General features: G+C 45.0%; 1 protein-coding gene and 1 pseudogene across 4 annotated transcripts in view; one reads left to right on the top strand and one right to left on the bottom strand.

The window, feature by feature from the left end:
* Positions 1 to 9,761: 9,761 nt before the first annotated feature.
* The window catches only part of AK7 (adenylate kinase 7), a 69,343-nt gene continuing 57,051 nt past the window's right edge, over positions 9,762 to 22,053 (bottom strand). For all 4 annotated transcript variants that reach the window (XM_068991211.1, XM_068991212.1, XM_068991214.1 and 1 more), the window contains 4 exons: positions 19,108 to 19,305; positions 14,352 to 14,572; positions 10,404 to 10,562; positions 9,762 to 9,862 (listed from right to left, as the gene is read on the bottom strand). In XM_068991211.1, the coding sequence (XP_068847312.1) occupies positions 9,824 to 9,862; positions 10,404 to 10,562; positions 14,352 to 14,572; positions 19,108 to 19,305 (617 nt within the window). In that variant the 3' untranslated portion in view covers positions 9,762 to 9,823. The remainder of the gene's footprint in view (positions 9,863 to 10,403; positions 10,563 to 14,351; positions 14,573 to 19,107; positions 19,306 to 22,053) is intronic.
* On the top strand, positions 17,971 to 18,876 carry LOC138095430 (small ribosomal subunit protein eS19 pseudogene; annotated as a pseudogene).

Here is a 22,053-nt window from a genome sequence, read left to right as displayed (position 1 = left end):
GGTTCAATCCTGCAGAGGCAGATGGCAAGTGCTTTTGGCAAGGGCCAATTTATAGCTGACACAGTCTGACCTGAGACCTGTCGCCTTTCTGAAAGATTTGGATCTTTTTGTGAATGGGGAAGCCTGTGGAAGTTATGGGAATGAGATTGTTGTTCAGTTGCCAAGTCGTTTCCAACCCTTTGAGACCCTACGGACTGCAGCACAGCAGGCTCCCCTGTCCTTCACTATTTCCCAGTTTGCTCAAATTCATTTCCATTAAGCGAGAGATGCTGTCTAACCATCTCACCCTCTGCCACCTTTTGTTCCCAGTCTTTCCCAGCATCGGGGGTCTTTTCCAATTAATCCAATTTGAGAGAGATTTAGGCATTGTGGTTAATCCTGGTTTAGAGGTAGGAGGGCAGGAAGAAAACAAAGATGATTATGAAGGTTCTAGGAAGGGGACAGAACAAATGAATTAGGAGACAAGAAGATAACTGAGCCAGGAGATAAGATTGTGAGAATGGTTTGATATGGGTTGATTTTGATGTGCCTTTGGGACCTTCAGAAAAGTCTGTGAGGCTATTGAAAACACTCCAGGAATTGAGATGTAAAGGCTGGAGACAGATTATAAACTCTGAAAGCAACTGATGGTGTCTTGGAATCCTATTTCAGTTCTGGAAGGGCTTTGCCTCACCGGGCCACTACAATCTAATCCAACTCATATTTCACAAGTGAGTAATGAGCTAGCTGGTCACAAATCGTCAATTAAGGATGTAGTTTGAGCCATGGACAGTGGAGAGTGAGATAAAGCCAATTATCAGTTTTTGGTTAAGGCAATATCTGTATAGTGTTAGCCTTGCCTTGCATGTACTTGGAGCTCCAGCCCACTACCTCCAGCTGCTGCCTTATTGCAACAGCCTGCCCCACGGCCTGCTTTCCACCAGCTGCTAAGAAAGGGGGGAGATGTTTTTCTACCTGAATCTTAAGTATCATTCAAGTTGCATTTTCCACACAAACAGTGTCCTGGTGGGAAGATTCCCAGACTGGTTCTCTTAGGTACATAGTACATGCAAATAAAAAAATGCAGAGGAATTTTAAAAAATATTTATTTATTTAATTGGTGGTCCTAGTGGTAAAGAACTAGCTTGCCGATGCAGGAGACTTAAGAGATGTGGGTTTGATCCCTGGGTCAGGAAGGTCCCCTGGAGAAGACAATGGCAACCCACTCCCGTATTCTTGCCCGGAGACTCCTGTGGACAGTAGGGCCTTAGGGTTGCAAAGAGTCGGAGTCTTAGCCATTGGACCACCAGGTAAGTCCCATGCGCAGAAAATATTTTTCAATTTCTTCACCTATTGAGGATTACCTGGTTTGTATTTCTGTGTTATTTAAGAGGTGATCATTGGAGACACTGTGTGATACAGAGATTTTTTTTAATCCAAATAATAAACTATAATGACTCATTTGGCTACGACTGGTATACTTTTTAAAATTTCAATCAAAAGGCAGATTTCTGAGTCACTAAAGTCAAAATAATAGCAAACACTTCTATCTAAGTGCTGTACTCTTGAGCTATCTTTCCATTAAACTCTCGCTCCCCTTTTAGATGTTGCTGTTTTGAAGAATGTGTCTTCCGTCATTTGCATGGAAGGAAGGACTTGCAGGAAAGAGAGAGGATGGTCACATCACAGGTCTTGTCTGAGTCCCTCAGCCACCAAGCGTGGGTTCTTGGCTTCGAGCAGGATAGAGTTCAAGAGTAAGCCACAGTAAAGTGAAAACAGGTCTATCGGGGGAGGACACACACTCCATAGATAGAGTGTGGGCCATGTCAGGAGGCAAGAGCTGCAGGGGAGAATGGGGGTTGTCAGTTTTTGTAGGGGTGGGTAACTTCATAGGCTAATGAGTAGGAGGAGTATTCTAGCTATTTGGGGGAAAGAGTGGGGATTTTCAGGAATTGGGCCACTGCCCACTTTTTGACCTTCTGTGGTTGTCCTTGGCAAGTCATGGCACCTGGGGTATGTCATTTAGCGTGCTCATGTGCTACAGTGAACATATACTGAGGCTCAAACTCAGGTGGAAGTCTGCTTTTCTGCCTTCTCGGACCTGAAGTGAAGTGGAGTTGCTCAGCCATGTCCAACTCTGCGACCCTCCCAGGCTCCTCTGTCCATGGGATTTTCCAAGCAAGAGTACTGGAGTGGGTTGCCATCTCCTTCTCCAGGGGATCTTCCCTACCCAGGGATTGAACCCAGGTCTCCCGCATTGTAGGCAGTCGCTTTAATCTGAGCCACTAGGGAAGTCTTGGACCTAGTTGATTCTAATCAGGTTATGTTGTGGGCTATGTCATAGGTCATTCTTTTATAAGTTTTGCCCTGCCTCCTTCCTGTCTCAGAACTGCAGTAGCACTTTAATTAGAACTGGCCCAAACCTGTGCTTTCTCTTATCTCTGCCTCTCTCTCAATAGCTCAGTTATCCTTGAGGCTCAGAACAAGTCAGTATCCTTGATCCTTCCTTTTCCTCACTGCCCATACCCAATCCATCCTCAAGTCCTACTGGTTCCACCTCTCAAATCCACCTGACTTCCAGACTCTACTCTGCCATCACCTTAATCCCTGGTGGTATAGTGGATAAGAATTCGCCTGCCAATGCAGGGGACGTGGGTTCAGTCCCTGCTTCGGGAAGACTCCCCGTGTCGCAGGGCAACTAAAGCTTGTGCACCACAGCTACAAGCCCTCATGCTGCGGCTGCTGAAATCTGTGTGCCTCGAGCCTGTGGTCCACAGCAAGAGAAGCCACTGCAACCAGAAGCCCGCACTCCACAACTGGAGAGCAGCCCCTCCCTGCTGAGGGAAAAGCCCTCGCAGCAACAGAGACCCAGCACTGTCAAAAAAGAAAGCAAGCAGGGGTGCTTGACCCCAAAACCAAACAGGCTTGCTCAACAACAAGACCAGGCTGCAGAAGCAGGAGACGTGCCCCAGAACAATGAAACAGTGGTGCCAGGAGCCCCACGTCCTACCCACTGAGCTTAGTAAGTTAGTGATCCCGAAGAGACACTCCCTGCACCCATGAAAACGGTATTTTGTAGACCTAGCTTGACCACGTAGGAACAACAACAACAAAAAACCTCCCCTGCCCAACCCAGAGGATGTTGACTAAAAAAGATGTACAACTTGAGAATTGAGTTAAGTTTTATTTGGGACAAAAAGGACCACAGCCCAGGAGGCAGCATCTCAGACAGCTCTGAGAGACTGCTCCAAAGCAGCAGTGGGAGAAGGCCAATATATAAGGATTTGGAGAAGGGGGAGTTCAGTACCATGAAGCACTCAATTTACAAAAGATCTTTTTGTTAGTCATGAGGATCTGATATCCCCGTGAAGGGATTTGGGCTTCCCTTGTAGCTCAGTCGCTAAAGGATCTGCCTGCAGTGCAAGAGACCGGAGTTCGATCCCTGGGTTGGGAAGATACCCTGGAGAAGGAAATGGCAACCCACTCCAGTATCCTTGCCTGGAAAATCGCATGGACAGAGGAGCCTGGTGGGCTGCACTCCATGGGGTCACAAAGAGTCAGACACAACTGAGTGACTAACACTGAAGGGATTTAGTGCTTCTCTAGATAGGAGGGGATTGAGGATTGAGATCATAAAATCTGCTCCTAAAAACATCCACCTATCTAAAGACTTGTCCCACCACAGTCCCTGGCACACCAAGTGCCTCACTCCACCCTGAACTCGCTCAGGGGTTGTTAAGGGTCAACAGCTATAATGGCTTGGGGTTCAGTCTCCGTAGAGGCTGATGGGAAATGCCTTTGTTGTTCAGTCTTGACAGTGCTCTTGGTAAGTGCCAATTTGTAGCTGACAAAGAGGGACTAATGATGGAAGCATGACATCTACTCAAGAATGAAAGTTCCATGATCATGTTGACAATGCTCTCTTTCATCTCTAAAGATAATTTATAACCAGTGTCTCAAAATTGCAAATCTTCAGCCCTTGTAATGCTGATCTATAACTGGCTTTTTTTTTTTTTTTTGGCCAACTGTCAAAAAAAAATGACAGAAAAGTTTTTCTTCCTCTTTCCACTTTTTCTTTGATTAGAAAAATGTAGCCCTGTAGCCTCACTGTAGACATTGCTAGAGTGCAGCAGTCTCTCGCCTGCCTGCTTGTAAGCCTCAGTTCAGTTCAGTCATGTCTGACTCTTTGTGATCCCATGAATCACAGCACTCCAGGCCTCCCTGTCCATCACCAACTCCCAGAGTTTACCCAAACTCATGTCCATCAAGTTGGTGATGCCATCCAGCCATCTCATCCTCAGTCGTCCCCTTCTCCTCCTGCCCCCAATCCCTCCCAGCATTAGGGTCTTTTCCAATGAGTCAACTCTTCGACTGAGGTGGCCAAAGTATTGAAGTCTCAGCTTCAGCATCAGTCCTGCCAATGAACATCCAGGACTGATCTTTAGGATGGACTGGTTGGATCTCCTTGCAGTCCAAGGGACTCTCAAGAGTCTTCTCCAACACCACAGTTCAAAAGCATCAATTCTTTGGTGCTCAGCTTTATTTATAGTCCAACTCTCATCCATACATGACCACTGGAAAAACCATAGCCTTGACTAGAGGGATTTTTCTTGGCAAAGTAATGCCTCTGCTTTTTAATAGGCTGTCTGCTCCTGCTGCTGCTGCTGCTGCTAAGTCGCTTCAGTCGTGTCTGACTCTTTGCGACCCCACAGATGGCAGCCCACCAGGCTCCACCGTCCCTGGGATTCTCCAGGCAAGAATACGGGAGTGGGTTGCCATTTCCTTCTCCAGTGCATGAAAGAGAAAAGTGAAAGTGAAGTCGCTCAGTCGTGTCCTACTCTTAGTGACCCTGTGGACTGCAGCCCACCAGGCTCCTCCGCCCATGGATTTTCCAGGCAAGAGTACTGGAGTGGGGTGCCATTGCCTTCTCCGAATATGCTGTCTAGGTTGGTCATAACTTTGCTTCCAAGGAGTAAGTGTCTTTTAATTTCTTGGCTGCAATCACCATCTGCAGTGATTTTGGAGCCTCCCAAAATAAAGTCTGACACTGTTTCCACTGTTTCCCCATCTATTTGCCATGAAGTGATGGGACTGGATGCCATGATCTTCGTTTTCTGAATGTTGAGCTTTAAGCCAAATTTTTCACTCTCCTCTCACTTTCATCAAGAGGCTCTTTAGTTCTTCACTTTCTGCCATAAGGGTGGTGTCATCTGCATGTCTGAGATTATTGATATTTCTCCCAGGAATCTTGATTCCAGCTTCTGCTTCATCCAGCCAGTGTTTCTCATGATATACTCTGCATCTAAGTTAAACAGGCACAGTGACAATATACAGCCTTGACGTACTCCTTTTCCTATTTGGAACCAGTCTGTTGTTGCATGTCCAGTTCTTACTGATGCTTCCTGACCTGCATACAGATTTCTCAAGAGGCAGGTCAGGTGGTCTGGTAGTCCCATCTCTTTCAGAATTTTCCAGTTTGTGGTGAGTCACACAGTCAAAGGCTTTGGCATAGTCAATAAAGCAGAAATAGAGGTTTTTCTCGAACTCTCTTGCTTTTTCGATAATCCAGTGGATATTGGCCATTTGATCTCTGGTTCCTCTGCCTTTCCATCTTGAACATCTGGAAGTTCACAGTTTATGTATTGTTGAAGCCTGGCTTGGAGAATTTTGAGCGTTACTTTATTAGCGTGTACTGCTGCTGCTGCTAAGTCACTTCAGTCATGTCCGACTCTGTGCGACCCCATAGACTGCAGCCCATCAGGCTTCTCTGTCCCTAGGATTCTCCAGACAAGAATACTGGAGTGGGTTGCCATTTCCTTCTCCATTACTAACGTGTGAGATGAGTACAATTGTGTCGTAGATTGAGCATTCTTTGGAAAACTGACCTTTTCCAGTCCTGTGGCCACTGCTGAGTTTTCCAAATTTGCTGGCATATTGAGTGCAGCACTTTTACAGCATCGTCTTTCAGGATTTGAAACAGCTCAACTGGAATTCCATCACCTCCACTAGCTTTATTCATAGTGATGCTTCCTAAGGCCCACTTGACTTCACATTCCAGAATGTCTGACTCTAGGTGAGTGATCACACCATCATGATTATCTGGGTCGTGAAGATCTTTTTCGTACAGTGCTTCTGTGTATTCTTGCCACCTCTTAGTATCTTCTGCTTCTGTTAGGTCCATACCATTTCTGTGCTTTATCGAGCCCATCTTTGCATGAAATGTTCCCTTGGTATCTCTAATTTTCTTGAAGAGATCTCTAGTCTTCCCCATTCTGTTGTTTTCCTCTATTTCTTTGCATTGAACGCTGAGGAAGGCCTTCCTCTCTCTCCTTGATAGTCTTTGGAACTCTGCATTCAGATGGGTATATCTTTCCTTTTCTCCTTTGCTTTTGGCTTCTTTTCACAGCTATTTGTAAGGCCTCCTCAGCCAGCCATTTTGCTTTTTGGCATTTCTTTTTCTTGGGGGTGGTCTTGCTCCCTGTCTCCTGTACAATATCACAAACCTCCGTCCATAGTTCAACAGGCATTCTATCCGATCTAGTCCCTTAAGTATTTCTCACTTCCACTGTATAATTGTAAGGGATTTGATTTAGGTCATACCTGAATGGTCTAGTGGTTTTCCCTACTTTCTTCAATTTAAGTCTGAATTTGGCAATAAGGAGTTCATGATCTGAGCCACAGTCAGCTCCTGGTCTTGTTTTTGCTGACTGTATAGAGCTTCTCCAGTTTTGGCTGCAAAGAATATAATCAGTCTGATTTCAGTGTTGACCATCTGGTGATGTCCATGTGTAGAGTCTCTCTTGTGTTGTTGGAAGAGGGTGTTTGCTATGACCAGTGCATTCTCTTGGCAGAACTCTATTAGCCTTTGCCCTGCTTCATTATATATTCCAAGGCCAAATTTGCCTGTTACTCCAGGTATCTCTTGACTTCCTACTTTTCTTTCCAGTCCCCTATAATGAAAAGGACATCTTTTTTGGATGTTAGTTCTAGAAGGTCTTGTAGGTCTTCATCGAACCATTCCACTTCAGCTTCTTCAGCATTACTGGTCAAGACATAGACTTGGATCACCATGATATTGAATGGTTTGCCTTGGAAATGAACAGAGATCATTCGGTCGTTTTTGAGATTGCATCCAAGTACTGCATTTTGGACTCTCTTGTTGACTATGATGGCTACTCCATTTCTTTTAAAGGATTCTTGCCCACAGTAGTATATATAATGGTCATCTGAATTAAATTCACCCATTCCAGTCCATTTTAATTTGCTGATTCCTAAAATGTCGACGTTCATTCTTGCCATCTCCTATTTGACCACTTCCAATTTACCTTGATTCATGGACCTAACATCCCAGGTTCTCTTTAGTTACTTAGTATTTTCAATTGAAATAAGGATCAAAAATAGTACAGTGCATTTGCAGCAACATGGTTAGACCTAGAAATTGTCATAGTGAAGGAGGTCAGACAGAGAAAGAGAAATATTGTATGACATCCCTTATATGTGGAATCTAAAAAGAAATGATACAAATGAACTTACAAAACAGAAAGAGATGCGAAGTCTTAGAAAATGAACTTACGATTGCCAGGGGGAGGGAATAGTTAGGGAGTTTGGGAAGATCGTGTACAAACTGTTATATTCAGAATGGATAACCAACAAGGACCTATTGTATAGCACATGGAACTTTACTCAGTATTATGTGCCAGCTTGGATGGAAGCAGGGTTTGGGGGAGAATGGATACATGTATTTGTATGGCTAAGTCCTATTGCTGTTCACCCAAAACATTGTTAATCGGCTATAGTCCAATACAAATCAAAAAGTTTAAAAAATACATACAATTTAACAGTAAGAAAAAAAAGCAAAGAATAATAAAAATGGGGACAAAACTGTGCAGTGACATAAAAGAAAAATTGGTAACTTGGATATCATCAAAATTAAAAGTTTTGTGCATTAAAGGGCATTATCAAGAGAGTGAAAAGACAAGCCACAGAATGGGAAGAAATATTTGCCAATCACATAGCTGATAAGAGTGTTCTATCTAGAATACATAAAGAACTTTTAACAATTCAGTAACAAAAAGATAAACCACCCAAATAAAAAGTGAGCAAAAGGTTCAAATATAGATTTCTCCCAAGGACATACACAAGTGGTCATCAGGCACATGAAAATGTACTTAGTCACAATGTGATATTACTATACACCCACTAGTCTGGTAATTCCCCCAGTAGGTCAAACACAGAATTACCGTATGACTATATTTCTACAGCTAGGTTTCTACCGAAAATTGACTACAGGGGTTTAAACAGGAACTTGTGTTCAAATGTTCACAGCAGCTCTATTCACAACAGCCAAAAAGGTGGAAACAACCCAACTGTCCATCAAGGCATGAATGATTAAACAAAATACAGTCTATGTGTAGAGTGACAGACACCACTATAGAAAGGAACGAAATACTGATGCATACTACAACATGGATGGAGCTTGGAAACATGCTAAGTGAAAGAAGCCAGACACAAAAGGCCACACATTTTATGATTCTCCAGAGTAGACAAATCCATAGACACAGATTTGTGTTTGCTAGAAGCTTGTGGCGAGGGGATGATGCAGAGTGATAATTGGTACAGGGCTTCCATTTGGGGTGATGAAAAAGCTCTGCTGCTAGACTGTTGTGATGAGTGGGCAATGTCACAGATTTACTTAGTACCACCGAATTATACACTTTAACATGGTTGCAATGATAAATTTGTGCTGTGTATATTGCCACACAAAAACGTAGTGTAAAAAGTGTAGTGCAGTTACATTCAGATATTATTTAAAGAAATGATACATGTCATTAAGATAAACGTAGGCATGCTGCAGTCCATGGGGTTGCAAAGAGTCGAACACGACTGAGCAACTGAACTGAAATCGATTTCTCATCCAGTGTAGTTGTGGGAATTATGGGATTTTTAGAACTGGAAAGGGCCATTGGGATTGATTATTTATGCTATATGGTAAAGTTAGTTTCTTAAGAATATTCAGCCACTTTATACTTATCACAGATGTTAAAAATTATTCATCCTGTTACATGAATTTTTCTACCAAGAGGTTTATAATTGTCTCTGCCTCATAGGTTGGGTGCTGATCTTAAACTCAGAAACCACCTTGCAGAAACAACCCTGTTTGACTTCCTGTGACTCAAAAAGCATAAACTATTCTGATGTATTTTCATTTCTAACACCATTGGTGCAGGGGCCATAACAAGTCACATAAACTCATTAATTAGCTCACATGTTGGAATAATATGTAGTCTGACTTTCTTCATGCTGTAAATTGAGTTACTATGAACATTATCATGCAGAATACTCAGATGAAGAGTGAAACAGTAAATCAACATTTATCCCATGAGCTATACACAGATACACCTTAACAATTTACCTCGCAAATATGGTTTTAATTAGGCTTCCCAGGCAGTGCTAGAGGTAAAGAATCTGCCTACCAATGAAGGATACACAGGGGACACGGGTTCGATCTCTGGTTCAGGAAGATCCCCTGGAGGAGGAAATGGCAACCCATTCCAGTATTCTTGCCTGGAGAATCCCATGGACAGAGGAGCATGGCGGGTCACACAGTCCATAGGGTCACACAGACACGACAAAAGCAACTTAGCACGCATGGTTTTAATGAAGTAGTGACTCATTACCATAGGGCTTTTTATGATTTTACTTAATAAAATATTTGATTGCAGGAAGAAAGAAAAGAATTTCCCCAAAACTAGAAAAGCATTTTTTTTTTTAAGCAGTTTTTCAAATTACTATGTTAAACTCATCTCGAGCTCGGTAAAGCACATGACATGATATCTTCAAAGTTTTACTGCGTTTCAGGATTATTCTTGAAAAGATATTCTGCCTGTAATTGAAAAAAAAAAAGTGTCAGCAATTTAAAATGTATTATTTTTTAGAATTAAGAGTATATTAGTTTGTACTATAAAAGTGAAAATTCATTGTACTTAAAAATGGAAGTTGGACAAGGAAATGACAACCCCACTCCGGTATTCTCTGCTGGGAAATCTCATGGACAGAGGAGACTGGAGGACTCCAAGTCCATAGGGTTGCATAAGAGTTGGAAGTGACTAAATAAGAAATAGTCCTCATTATTAACATAGTTTCCATTACTTTAAGTCTAGACATTTAATAATAAACCAATACTTAATAAAAATGGAAGTATATAAACTTTTTACTTTAAAATGAGTAATAAAAGTCTTATGAACTATGATGAAACTTATTATAAACTATTATAAACTATGATGAAGGTATTAGAGGCTATTTCCAAAATAACCAGACACACAGTTTTTTTTGTCTCAATTGGTTTTTCATTTAGATTTGGGCATATTTTATTTTCAAATTGATATTAAAAAAAAAAAAACAAACATGACACTTAAACCTCTTACCAGAAAATCAACAGGATCATCAGGTCTGACCTTACAACACTCATTCAGACCCTGCATAAGTGTTGGCATAACATAGGTCATTAAATAGTTTCTCAAGGGAATAGACTGGGCCTCCAGTAATTCTCTTTCTTCTCTTTTCACTTCCTCTAGTCGTTTATTCTACAAATAGAACATTGTGGGTAGGGTAAATAGACAGAAAAAGAAGAACAGTTTCATACAACTCACCCCAGAGTCCACTAGAAGTAGCAGTGTTCATTACGTTATGATAAAGATGGTATTTCCAATCGGCAGAGAAAAGATGTAAATGGTGTTTTACCAAGTGCATAGTCACTTAGAAAATAATAAACTGGATACCTATCTCACTTCTTACACTGAAATAATTTCTAGCTGCCCAGATCAAGCTAAGTGAGGGAAAGGAAGGAAGGAAGGATCATAGAATTGTAGAAGTCTGAAAGACTAGAGATCTCTTCAAGAAAATTAGAGATATCAAGGGAATAATTCATGCAAAGATGGGCTCGATAAAGGACAGAAATGGTATGGACCTAACAGAAGCAGACGATATTAAAAAGAGATGGCAAGAATACACAGAAAAACTGTACAAAAAGGCTCTTCCCGACCCGGATAATCATGATGGTGTGATCTAGAACCAGACATCTTGGAATGTGAAGTCAAGTGGGCCTTAGAAAGCATCACTACAAACAAAGCTAGTGGAGGTGATGGAATTCCAGTTGAGCTATTTCAAATCCTGAAAGATGATGCTGTGAAAGTGCTGCACTCAATATGCCAGCAAATTTGGAAAACTCAGCAGTGGCCACAGGACTGGAAAAGGTCAGTTTTCATTCCAATTCCAAAGAAAGGCAATGCCAAAGAATGCTCAAACTACCGCACAATTGCACTGATCTCACACGCTAGTAAAGTAATGCTCAAAATTCTCCAAGCTAGGCTTCAGCAATACGTGAACCATGAATTTCCTGATGTTCAAGCTGGTTTTAGAAAAGGCAGAGGAATCAGAGATCAAATTGCCAACATCCTCTGGATCATGGAAAAAGCAAGAGAGTTCCAGAAAAACATCTATTTCTGCTTTATTGACTATGCCAAAGCCTTTGATTGTGTGGATCACAATAAACTGTGGAAAATTCTGAAAGAGATGTGAATACCAGACCACCTAACCTGCCTCTTGAGAAATCTGTATGCAGGCCAGGAAGCAACAGTTAGAATTGGACATGGAACAACAGACTGGTTCCAAATAGAAAAAGGAGAACGTCAAGGCTGTATATTGTCACCCTGCTTATTTAACTTATATGCAGAGTACATCATGAGAAATGCTGGACTGGAAGAAACACAAGCTGGAATCAAGACTGCTGGCAGAAATATCAATAACCTCAGATATGCAGATGACACTACCCTTATGGCAGATAGTGAAGAGGAACTAAAAAGCCTCTTGATGAAAGTGAAAGAGGAGAGTGAAAAAGTTGGCTTAAAGCTCAACATTCAAAAAATGAAGATCATGGCATCTGGTCCCATCACTCCATGGGAAATAGATGGAGAAACAGTGGAAACAGTGTCAGACTTTATTTTTGGGGGCTCCAAAATCACTGCAGATGGTGATTGCAGCCATGAAATTGAAAGACGCTTACTCCTTGGAAGAAAAGTTATGACCAACCTAGATAGCATATTCAAAAGCAGAGACATTACTTTGCTGACTAAGGTCCGTCTAGTCAAGGCTTATGGTTTTTCCAGTGGTCATGTATGGATGTGAGAGTTGGACTGTAAGAAGGCTGAGCACCAAAGAATTGATGCTTTTGAACTGTGGTGTTGGAGAAGACTCTTGAGAGTCCCTTGGACTGCAAGGAGATCCAACCAGTCCATTCTGAAGGAGATCAGCCCTGGGATTTCTTTGGAAGGAATGATACTGAAGCTGAAACTCCAGTACTTTGGCCACCTCATGCGAAGAGTTGACTCACTGGAAAAGACCCTGATGCTGGGAGGGATTGGGGGCAGGAGAAGAAGGGGACGACTGAGGATGACATGGCTGGATGGCATCACTGACTCGATGGACGCGAGTCTGAGTGAACTCCGGGAGTTGGTGATGGACAGGGAGGCCTGGCATGCTGTGATTCATGGGGTTGAAAAGAATCGGACACGACTGAGCGACTGAACTGAACTGAACTTAATAGAAAGTCTAGAAGGTATTGGTCTGGTGGGCTTGTGCTTATGCCTTGCTCAGCATCCAGTCCCTCTCTCTCAGGACTAATAATTCCAGATTTCCTTTAAGAAATCTCCCTTTTCAGCCTAGGGGATTGGGTGGGGCTTAAGCACATCAGTCCAGCCTACTCCTGGACACTAGTTAAACAAAAGACAGCAAAAGACATTAAACAAGACAAAGATATAAAATATACATTGCTTTAGGCTTCCCTGGTGGCTTAGTGATAAAGAATCTGCCTGCCAATGCAGGAGACACTGGTTTGATCCCTACTTCCAGAAGATCCTTTGGAGGAGGGCAAGGCAACCTACTACAGTCTTCTTGCCTAGAGAATCCCATGGACAGAGGTGAAGTAAGTGCAAAGAGTACAAACCATAAGTGCAGATTCATTTTTGAATCAATGTGGCCATGCTGCACAACATGCGGGATCTTAGTTCTCCCGCCAGGGATCAAACCCATGCCTCCTGCAATGGACGCTGGAAGTCTCAACCTCTGGGCTGCCAGGGAAGTCCCCAAAGGGGAAATGTAAATGTATAGAAAGGGATATGACATGTTATGCTGAGGGGCAGGTGTTGAACTTTAAATATGATGCCCAGGAAAGGCCTCATTAGAAAGACTTAATTTGACAAAGACTAAATGAGATGGCTGGATGGCATCACCGACTCGACGGACGTGAGTCTGAGTGAACTCCATGAGTTGGTGATGGACAGGGAGGCCCGGCGTGCTACTATTCATGAGGTCGTAAAGAATCGGACACGACTGAGCGACTGAACTGAACTGAAAGGCTTCCTTTAGCAGAGGCTGAAAGCGAGGAGGAAGTGAATCACACAGGTGGCAGGTTGTTTAAATGGCCTTAGAAGGAGCCAGGTCACAGAGGACCCTGGGGCCCACAATAAGGAGTTTGTGCTCTCATCTAATGATGATGAACAGTCTGTGAAGAGTTTAATCAGGGAATGGCCGCGGTAGGTCTATATTTTAGATGGACCGCCAGGCATCAGCAGGGGGGCAGACTGGAGATGGAGGGGGTGGAGCTGGGGAGACAACCAGAAGGCACCACGTAAGTCTAGCACCTGGTCAGCAGAAGTGGAGCCCTGTGGGTGGGTGGATCTGCGTGCGGTTTTTGGAGGCAGAATAGATAAGAAGACTCAGTGATGAGAAGGAGGGTGAAATGAGGCTGACCACCCAGGTTAGATGGGTAAATGGAGGGAAACCAAACGAAATCGCCAGATTGACAATGCAGCCAAATGGCACACTTTTGCAGCAGTATTGTTCATACTACATCAGTGGCTCATTGGTTTTTGTTTTTTTTTAACTTTTTTTTGGGCAGCGCGGGGCCTTTGTTACTGTGCATGGGCTCTAGGGTCTCGGGCTCAGTGATTGTGGTGGACAGGCTGAGTTGCTCCATGGCACATGGAATCTTCCAGGACCAGGGGTCACACTTTGTGTCCCCTGCACTGACAGGGAGATTCTTAACCACTGGCCCACCAGGGAAGTCCTAGCTGTTTTTACTGTTATTGTTTACACTAAGCAAAAGACCAAGGGCATGTTCTTTTAAATGGTACATAGGAAAGAAATTTTTTTTTAAATGATATATATGAAAAAATAACGACGACAAACAACAACAAAATCGTTTCGGTTATTTCCACGACATTTCTCTGTTAGCAGGAAGGGAAGTGCGACAGGCCCGGATGGCTTCTCCAGCCCCGCGCCCCGCACCCGGACCCCACGCACGTGTACACACGCACCCATTCCTCCCAGCGGGCGACCTTCTCGGCCGTCTCCACTGCCTCCTTGTGCTCTCTCTCTGCCTCCTCCAGGGCCTCCCTGGCCAGCCGTTCCTCAGCAGCCTTCCGCTCCTCTTCCGCCTTTTCTTCGTCTGTTAAACCATAATTGCGAGGCTCCCCGACCTCCTTGATGAGCTGTTTGATGGCAAGTCTGTTCTGAGCGTCTTCAAGTCTTCCTACATCTTTAATGATTAGGAGAAAGAAAGAGACCCATACAGACTTTTTTCTAGTCTGGTCCCTGCTCGCAATCTATCCTGAGACCAGACTCAGGAAAATTCCTTATTACCGTAATCCTGTAATGGCAAATTGTGTAAATTACTATATGGGGGTTTCCTTTTCGAGTTTACCAGCACAGTTTAGAATTTCTGGCCTGACTGGCAAATATCAAACTGGTCTCTGAGAGTTACGGGGAGTAAGCCTGGGGCTCAGGTCTCTGAGCTGTGACACCTGCCTCTGATTTGAGTGGATGGATGGGGCTGTGGACCTCCTCAAAGGATTGAGTTCTCCACCCTGGGAGGCATTTAAGCAGAGACTAGGGCACTTCACTTGGGGGGATTTCCACAAAAGGAAGTCCTGCACCTGGGTGGGGGCAGAGAGGGGGCTGAGTGACCTCCAGGTTTCTTTTGTTTTCTGTTTCTGAGAATCGGTGATTCTGGGATACATTTTCAATTCATTTTTTTAAAATTAACTTTTTCAGTTAGCCTGATTGAATCAGAAAAAGTCCAAACTCCAGAATATGTGACTGATGTTAACAAGAAGACCAGAAGGAGAACGAGAAAAAAGAGGAGGGGGAGAAGGGGATCTGGGAGGGGAAGGGGAGAGTGGGGAAGGCTTGCTGACAACAGGAAGTTCCTCCCTGCACAACTCACTGAATAGTAAATTCTACACCAGTCTCCAGGGCTTGCTTGGAAGGTTTCTGCACAGAAGGGTGAGCAGTAGGCGCATTTGAGAGCCAAGCGCTTCCAGCCCTTCCTCAGGAGTAACTGCTCACCAGCCCCCAAGCACAGCTACTGCTGCACTCCCCGTGCCCCCGTGTTTGGACTGTAGAACCTTGACCTAGACTAGAAGCACTGCCAGGTTCCAACATGGGACAAAGGGAAGAACAGAGCCAAGTGCATTGGTAGGTGGGTGGAAACAAGCCCATCAAAAGCAAAGCCAAACCAAAAACCACACCAAAAAAAAAAATCTCACTTCCTGGTTGCCTGAGCGCTGACATTTCAATGCATTTCTCCTTGGCTCCCCTAGTAGAGTATTACACCCCTGATGTACTTGAAAGATAGAACAACACTACTGCCTCCAGGTACTTCTGCCCTGACCTTGGGAAGGATGATTGGCTGGGGCGTGGGCACCTGACCCAACCATGACTTCCCATCTGCTCGTCTAAGTATATGCAATTAGGATGGAAAGAGACACATCCAGCTACAAGCTTGGCTCCCAGTGTTAACATGGGAACTGCAGGGCTGTGGGGCAGCCTTCGTTTACCACGTGGGCCAAAGAAAGGAGAGAGAGAGACTCTGGTCCAAAGAGCAAAAGAGATAAAAAGATGCGGTGCGGACATCCCTGGCAATTCAGCGGTTAAGACTCCTCACTTCCAATGCTGGGGGCTTGGGTTCCATTCCTGGTTAGGGAACTAAGATGATGCATGGTGCAGCCAAAAAAAATAAATAAATAAAGGGCAGAAAGAGATGCTGAGAAAGAAGTGGGGTACAGAGGTGCAGAGAGAGGACGCAGGTGCCAGCATCCTTCCAGGGCCCCATTCAAGACCCTCCGGAGGCTGGGCTGCATTCCTGACCTTGACGCCCTCCCCCATGCCCATCACTGGGATACATGACACCCCTTTGCTTTTCCCGTCTTTGTGGTTGTAAGTGTGAAGATGAGGCCAAAAGTGACGGGCGTGGAATGAGGCAGAAGACAGTGATCACTCATTCATTCCACCTCATCATTTCTGCCTTGTTTCTCCCTGGGGCTCTCCTCATCGTTCCACAAATAGTTTTGGGGGGGGGGGGGTATTTACTGAAAAAGATGACAATCACTACTTTTATGAAGTTTGGTCACCACTCCTTCCTAGTTCTCTGGGTAAATCGTGTAAACTACTTTCCATACTAGTAGGTGTAGACTCCTTAGCTTCTACCTATAGAACCTGGTGTGCAACATGCACAGGCCTGTCCAGATGAAGACAAAATCCAATCACTTCTGAGGGTGCAGAACAGAGCAGAATTTGCAGACTGATAAATGTATTCTCATCTCATAATACACATCATTCTCTGCCTTACTGTTGTACTAATAATAAGATTAACTACCAGCTGTTGAACTTTGCTAATGTGCCAGACACTTCCTATCTCTAATCCCCACCATTAGTAACAAGCCAGGGATTATTTTCCTATTTCACAGAAGCAGAGCCAGAAACTGGAATCAGCTCTCCTGCTGACAGTTTCCGTCAGCTCTAAGCCTCCCAGTACTCCAGGACTGGGATGTGCCCCAGCTGGTTTGAGGGGATGGAGAGAGGCCTTGGGAGGCCCCAAAAGTCAACCTGGGCACTAAGCTGCCATCAGATCAGCGATTTTTTCAGCAAACCCAGAGGAAGCAGAAAGTGTCAAGATCCAAAAAACCAGAAAGGAAGTTCAGGGGTTCACTGAGCCAAGAGGAGGAGAAACCAGTCATGACAGGTGGGATCTGGAGGCAGCAACGATGAGGCTGCAGTGAGGTTGATGAGAGAGCATGTTCACTGCGTGCTTGCTGGCTGCTCAGCTCTGAGTTAAGTGTTTATAGGAAACAGGAAGAGCTATTTGATTTCTGAGTAGCTAAGAATGAGTTAATGCCTAGACAGCATACCAAAAAGCAGAGACATTACTTTGCCAACAAAGATCTATCTAGTCAAAGCTATGGTATTTCCAGTCGTCATGTATGGAGTAAGAGTTGGACCATAAAGAAGACTGAGAGCTGAAGAATTGATGCTTCTGAATTGTGGTGTTGGGGAAGACTCTTGAGAGTCCCTTGCACAGCAAGGAGATCCAACCACTCAATCCTGAAGGAAATCAACCCTGAATATTCATTGGAAGGACTGATGGTAAAGCTGAAGTTCCATTACTTCAGCCACTTGATGCAAAGAGCTGACTCATTGGAAAGACCTTGATGCTGGGAAAGATTGAAGGCAGGAGGAGAAGGGGGCAGCAGAGGATAAGATGGTTAGATAGCATCACCAACTCAATGAACATGCTGCTGCTGCTGCTAAGTTGCTTCAGTCATGTCTGACTCTGTGCGACCCCATAGACGGCAGCCCAGCAAGCTCCCCTGTCTCTGGGATTCTCCAGGCAAAAACACTGGAGTGGGTTGCCATTTCCTTCTCCAATGCATGAAAGGAAAAGTGAAAGTGAAGCCGCTCAGTCGTGTCTGACTCTTAGCGCTCCATGGACTGCAGCCTACCAGGCTCCTCCATCCATGGGATTTTCCAGGCGTGAGTACTGGAGTGGGTTGCCATTGCCTTCTCCTCAATAAACATGAGTTTGAGCAAACTCCGGGAGATAGTGAAGCCTGGCATGCTGCAGTCCATGGGGTCACAAGAGTCAGACACAACTTAGGGATGAAACAGCAAACAACAGCAACAAGGGGTGAGCTGGCCAGTCTAAAAGCCAGGAGGGGCTTTGTGAGGAATACCAGTGCCTCGCAAAGCTATGGGAACAGGACGCTGCTCCCAAGGACGCTGGGGAAATGGCCCAATGCAGCTGGCAGCAAACCACCTAACTTTGAAGTACCCTTAAAAAAAAATGCCAATTTGGGGACTTCCCTGATGTTCCAGTGGCTAAGACTCCTCGCTCTCAATGTAGGGGGGCCTGGGTTTGATCCCTGGTCAGGGAACTAGATCTCACATTCCACAACGAAGACCCAGAGTAGCCAAATAAATAAATATTTTTTAAAATGCCCCTTTCCCCTGGCTAGCAGCGCAGAGGGCGCATCGTGCCCGGAGTTACTGTAAAAGACACGAAGCCGCAGAAGTGCATCAGAACTCCAGCAGCCTTCCTTAAAAGGTCCGGGAAGCTGAAAGTCCCTGAATGGGTGGACACGGTCAAGCTGGCCAAACATAAAGAGCTCGCTCCCTACAATGAGAAGTGGTTCTACATGAGCAGCTGCCACAGCCTGGCACCTGTACCTCCGGGCTGGCACTGGGGTTGGCTCTGAAATCCAGATCTGTCGGGATGGGGGGCATCAGAGAATGGTGTCATGCCCAGCTACTTCGGCAGAGGCTCCAAGGGTGTGGCCCGCCGGGTCCTCCAAGCCCTGGAGATACTGAAATTGGTGGAACAGGACCAGGATGGGGGCCACAAACTGACCTCATGGACATAGAGACCTGGACAGAATCACGGCACAGGTGGCAGCTGCCAACAAGAAGCTTTGCAACAAATACTGGTTTAATCAATTGTCTCATTCATTTAAAAAAAAAAGCCAATTTGGTAAAACAAATAACGCAACTTGGCGTTCAACTTCGTAATACATCCACGTTTTCGTACAACAGTAACACTCCCCACCCGCCACCCACTCCACTAAATCCTCAAGTAGACAGCTCCCCTGTCTTTTCTTGTGACATCCTGGGCCCTAGACACACGCTTGTACTATCCTGCGCTCCCCCAGCCCTATGACAGGCGTGCCCCAGGTTGGCTGGGGGTCCAGGTACTGGGCAGTGGCGCTCCACATTCACTTTATCCTTGAGTTTATTTCGTACCTATATGGATTGGGTGGATTTCAAGTTCGTCGAAGTAGTTGAGGACAGTCTCATCTTCGGTGTTAACGTCCCGGTAGTTGCTCAGAGCCCGGAGGAACCGGTCCTGGCTGTAGTGGGTCCCTGTCACGATGCTCTCGGGGAGGTTCATCACCCGCTCCTTGAGGAACTCATCCGATGCATCCAGCGAACACACGAACTCTGGAGAGAAGGAGCTCATGAGTTTACACAGGGACCCTGGAGCTGGCAAGCAGGTGCTGGCAGACCCGCCACTGCTCAACCCAGACGTCTGGTTACCAGCTGGGAAATCCCATTCCCGTAGAGGGCCTGACCAATTGGCCTTCTTGCTGCCTCTGGTGGAAGACAGATACAAATCACCCGTGTTTCCAGAGACTGCCCCCACCGCCCCCACCATGAAGCCCATGCGCACGTGCTCAGTCGCTCAGTCGTGTCCGACTCTTGGCGACCCCATGGACTGTAGCCCACCAGGCTCCCCTGTCCATGGGATTTCCCAGGCAAGAATGCTGGAGTTGAAGGAGGAAGCAGACAGAGCTGGACTCCATCTTAGGCCAGGCTGCAAACATCAGGCTACACAAATGGCCACCCTCCCAATGCACTCTGAACTTTGTGTCTATAGAAGCGGCATACCAATGGGAAACCAGACCCCCCGGATAAAAGAGCCTCAGGACTTGGACTTGGACTCTCCGTTGCCTAAAAGAATACACTAATTATCTCTGTAACAGAACAAAGTCATAAATTCCATTATGTTTATCGGGATATGACCACAGGCCTATTGATAAATGTCCACTCTTTATCTAGTCTTGTGACACATGAATCGTGGGTTAACTTCGATCGTATCTCTCTTTTACCTTGTCCAGACTAGTTTCAAGGAATTTGGGGAGGTGGGTTTGAGCAAGTACACTTAGGGTATATAAGGTTTTCACAAAAACTCGTCGGGGTCCTTGGCTACGAGGAGACCCTGCCTTGGGCCCGCTGGTGTAATAAACTCCACTCCACTATCTGCATTGTCCTTCTGAGTGAGGTTGTTTCCCGGAACGCGTGGCTACAACAGAGTGGGTTGGCATTTCCTCCTCCAGGGGATCCTTCCCACCCAGGGATCGAAACTGCATCGCCTACGGCTCCTGCACTGGGCACATTCTTCACCTCTAAGCCATCTGGAAAGCCCAGTCAATGGGGATTTTGTGAGATCTATTGTTTTTCTTTCCCTTCCTCCTTCTTTTCTTCCTTTCTGCTTTCCTTCCTTCCCTCCTTTCAATAAAAACAGCAAAAATTGGGAATTCCCTTGAAGTCCAGTGGTTAGGACTCCACACTTTTACTGCCAAGAGACAGGTTCAATCTCTGGTCAAGGAACTAAGATCCTACATGCCATGTGGCATGGCCAAAAATAAAAAAGGAGAAATTGTAAATACAAATCTCTAATAACCCTGTGATATCTGTTATCAGCCTCCCAGTCAATTGTCACCTTGCCACATTTCCAGCACAATATCACCGTTTCCCAAAGAGACTCACAGCTATGAGCAAAATGCTTTGATGGCCAATTTGCCAAGTTAATATAAACAGGGACTTCCCTGGGACTTTAATTTTTCATAGATCAACCTATTTGCTCACTTCATGCTATGAAACATCTATGTTCAGTATAACACAGTCAGTGCTTATCGAATATTTGACACATGGATCATTATTAATGACAGTGAGCATTTTATCCACCCCTGAGAGCACACTTCACATATGCAAGCCAACCACCCCTTTTATGTAACTCACCCACCAAGTTAATATTTCTCCTGCCTTTACTCATCCCAGGGCCACGGCCAGGACCAAGAAGCTAGAGACCAAAGCCCACTGCAGCTACTCATACTAGTCAATCCCCTGCCTTTCCCACAGTAACCTCAAGAAAGGCTGCGTCCTAGACTTTCCCCTGCTTCCTGACCAGCCCTGGTGCTTCCCCCATTGGCCCTGGATGGTTGCCACACTCCCTTCTCTGGGGAAATTTGAGCAATAAATTCTTTCAATGGCATTAGCCTCTCACGTCTCAAGTCATTTCCATAAATTAAAATCCCACAGTTCAAATGAGACAATGATCTGATTTTTTTCAGGAAGAGAGAAACTGAGGACAATTTCTTTTAAAAAGGGGGGGAGGGGGGTTAATTGAAAAGAACAGACTAGACATTCCAAAGAGATTTCATCATAGACGTGTTTGGACCATACCCGGCAGAGAGCAGCCCCGTGGATCAGGACTAAGAATCGCGTGTCTTTTTACCTCCTGTGTTTCCATTTTCTTATCTTAGTGAGGGGTTTCATGCGCTCTGGTTTTTGGAGGTGGTGGGATGAGAAGATATGAGTCTGAATTCAAGCCCTCACATTTGATCAGTCTCTGGACTTCAGACTCTGGATCCAGTAAACAAGGGAGTAATTCCTGCCTCCCAAGCTCATGGAGCAGCTCAACAAGCTCCCATCGCGAGTCGTGCCTGTTACGTGGCAGTTGGTGGGTTGAGCTGAATTTTATCCAGCTGCCTCAGGGAGAACAGGAGGATTTACCGTGGGGTTTACAATGAATGCCTATCACCCAGAAGTGCTAAAGTCTCATAAACTGGACAGATGCGCTTATTTAGACCAGTTGACTTTACTTTTTAACCTTTTTGGAGGCAAGTACATAAATTAATGGGAAACCTAAGAGAACCCATTCCTCTGGCATTTCGTGTTCCTGCCTCAGGCAAACAGTATATATCCATCCTTGAGGATGACTGCTCTCTGATGTCTCTGCTTCCAGGAGCTTCATCTCAAGCTGTGCCTGGGCCAGGAGGAGGAAAGGATTACAGCTGTGAATTGTCTCTCTCGGGGACTTTGACACAGTGAGCAGCCTCTTCCAAGTTACATCCCTGGGCTAGAAAAATGGCTAAGAAAATAGCTATTCTTGTATTTATCATATGA

Source organism: Capricornis sumatraensis, chromosome 19, assembly GCF_032405125.1.
Source record: "Capricornis sumatraensis isolate serow.1 chromosome 19, serow.2, whole genome shotgun sequence".
NCBI lineage: Eukaryota > Metazoa > Chordata > Mammalia > Artiodactyla > Bovidae > Capricornis > Capricornis sumatraensis.
The sequence above is the reverse complement of the archived record's forward strand: the minus strand, read 5'-3'. Positions and strand labels throughout refer to the sequence as shown.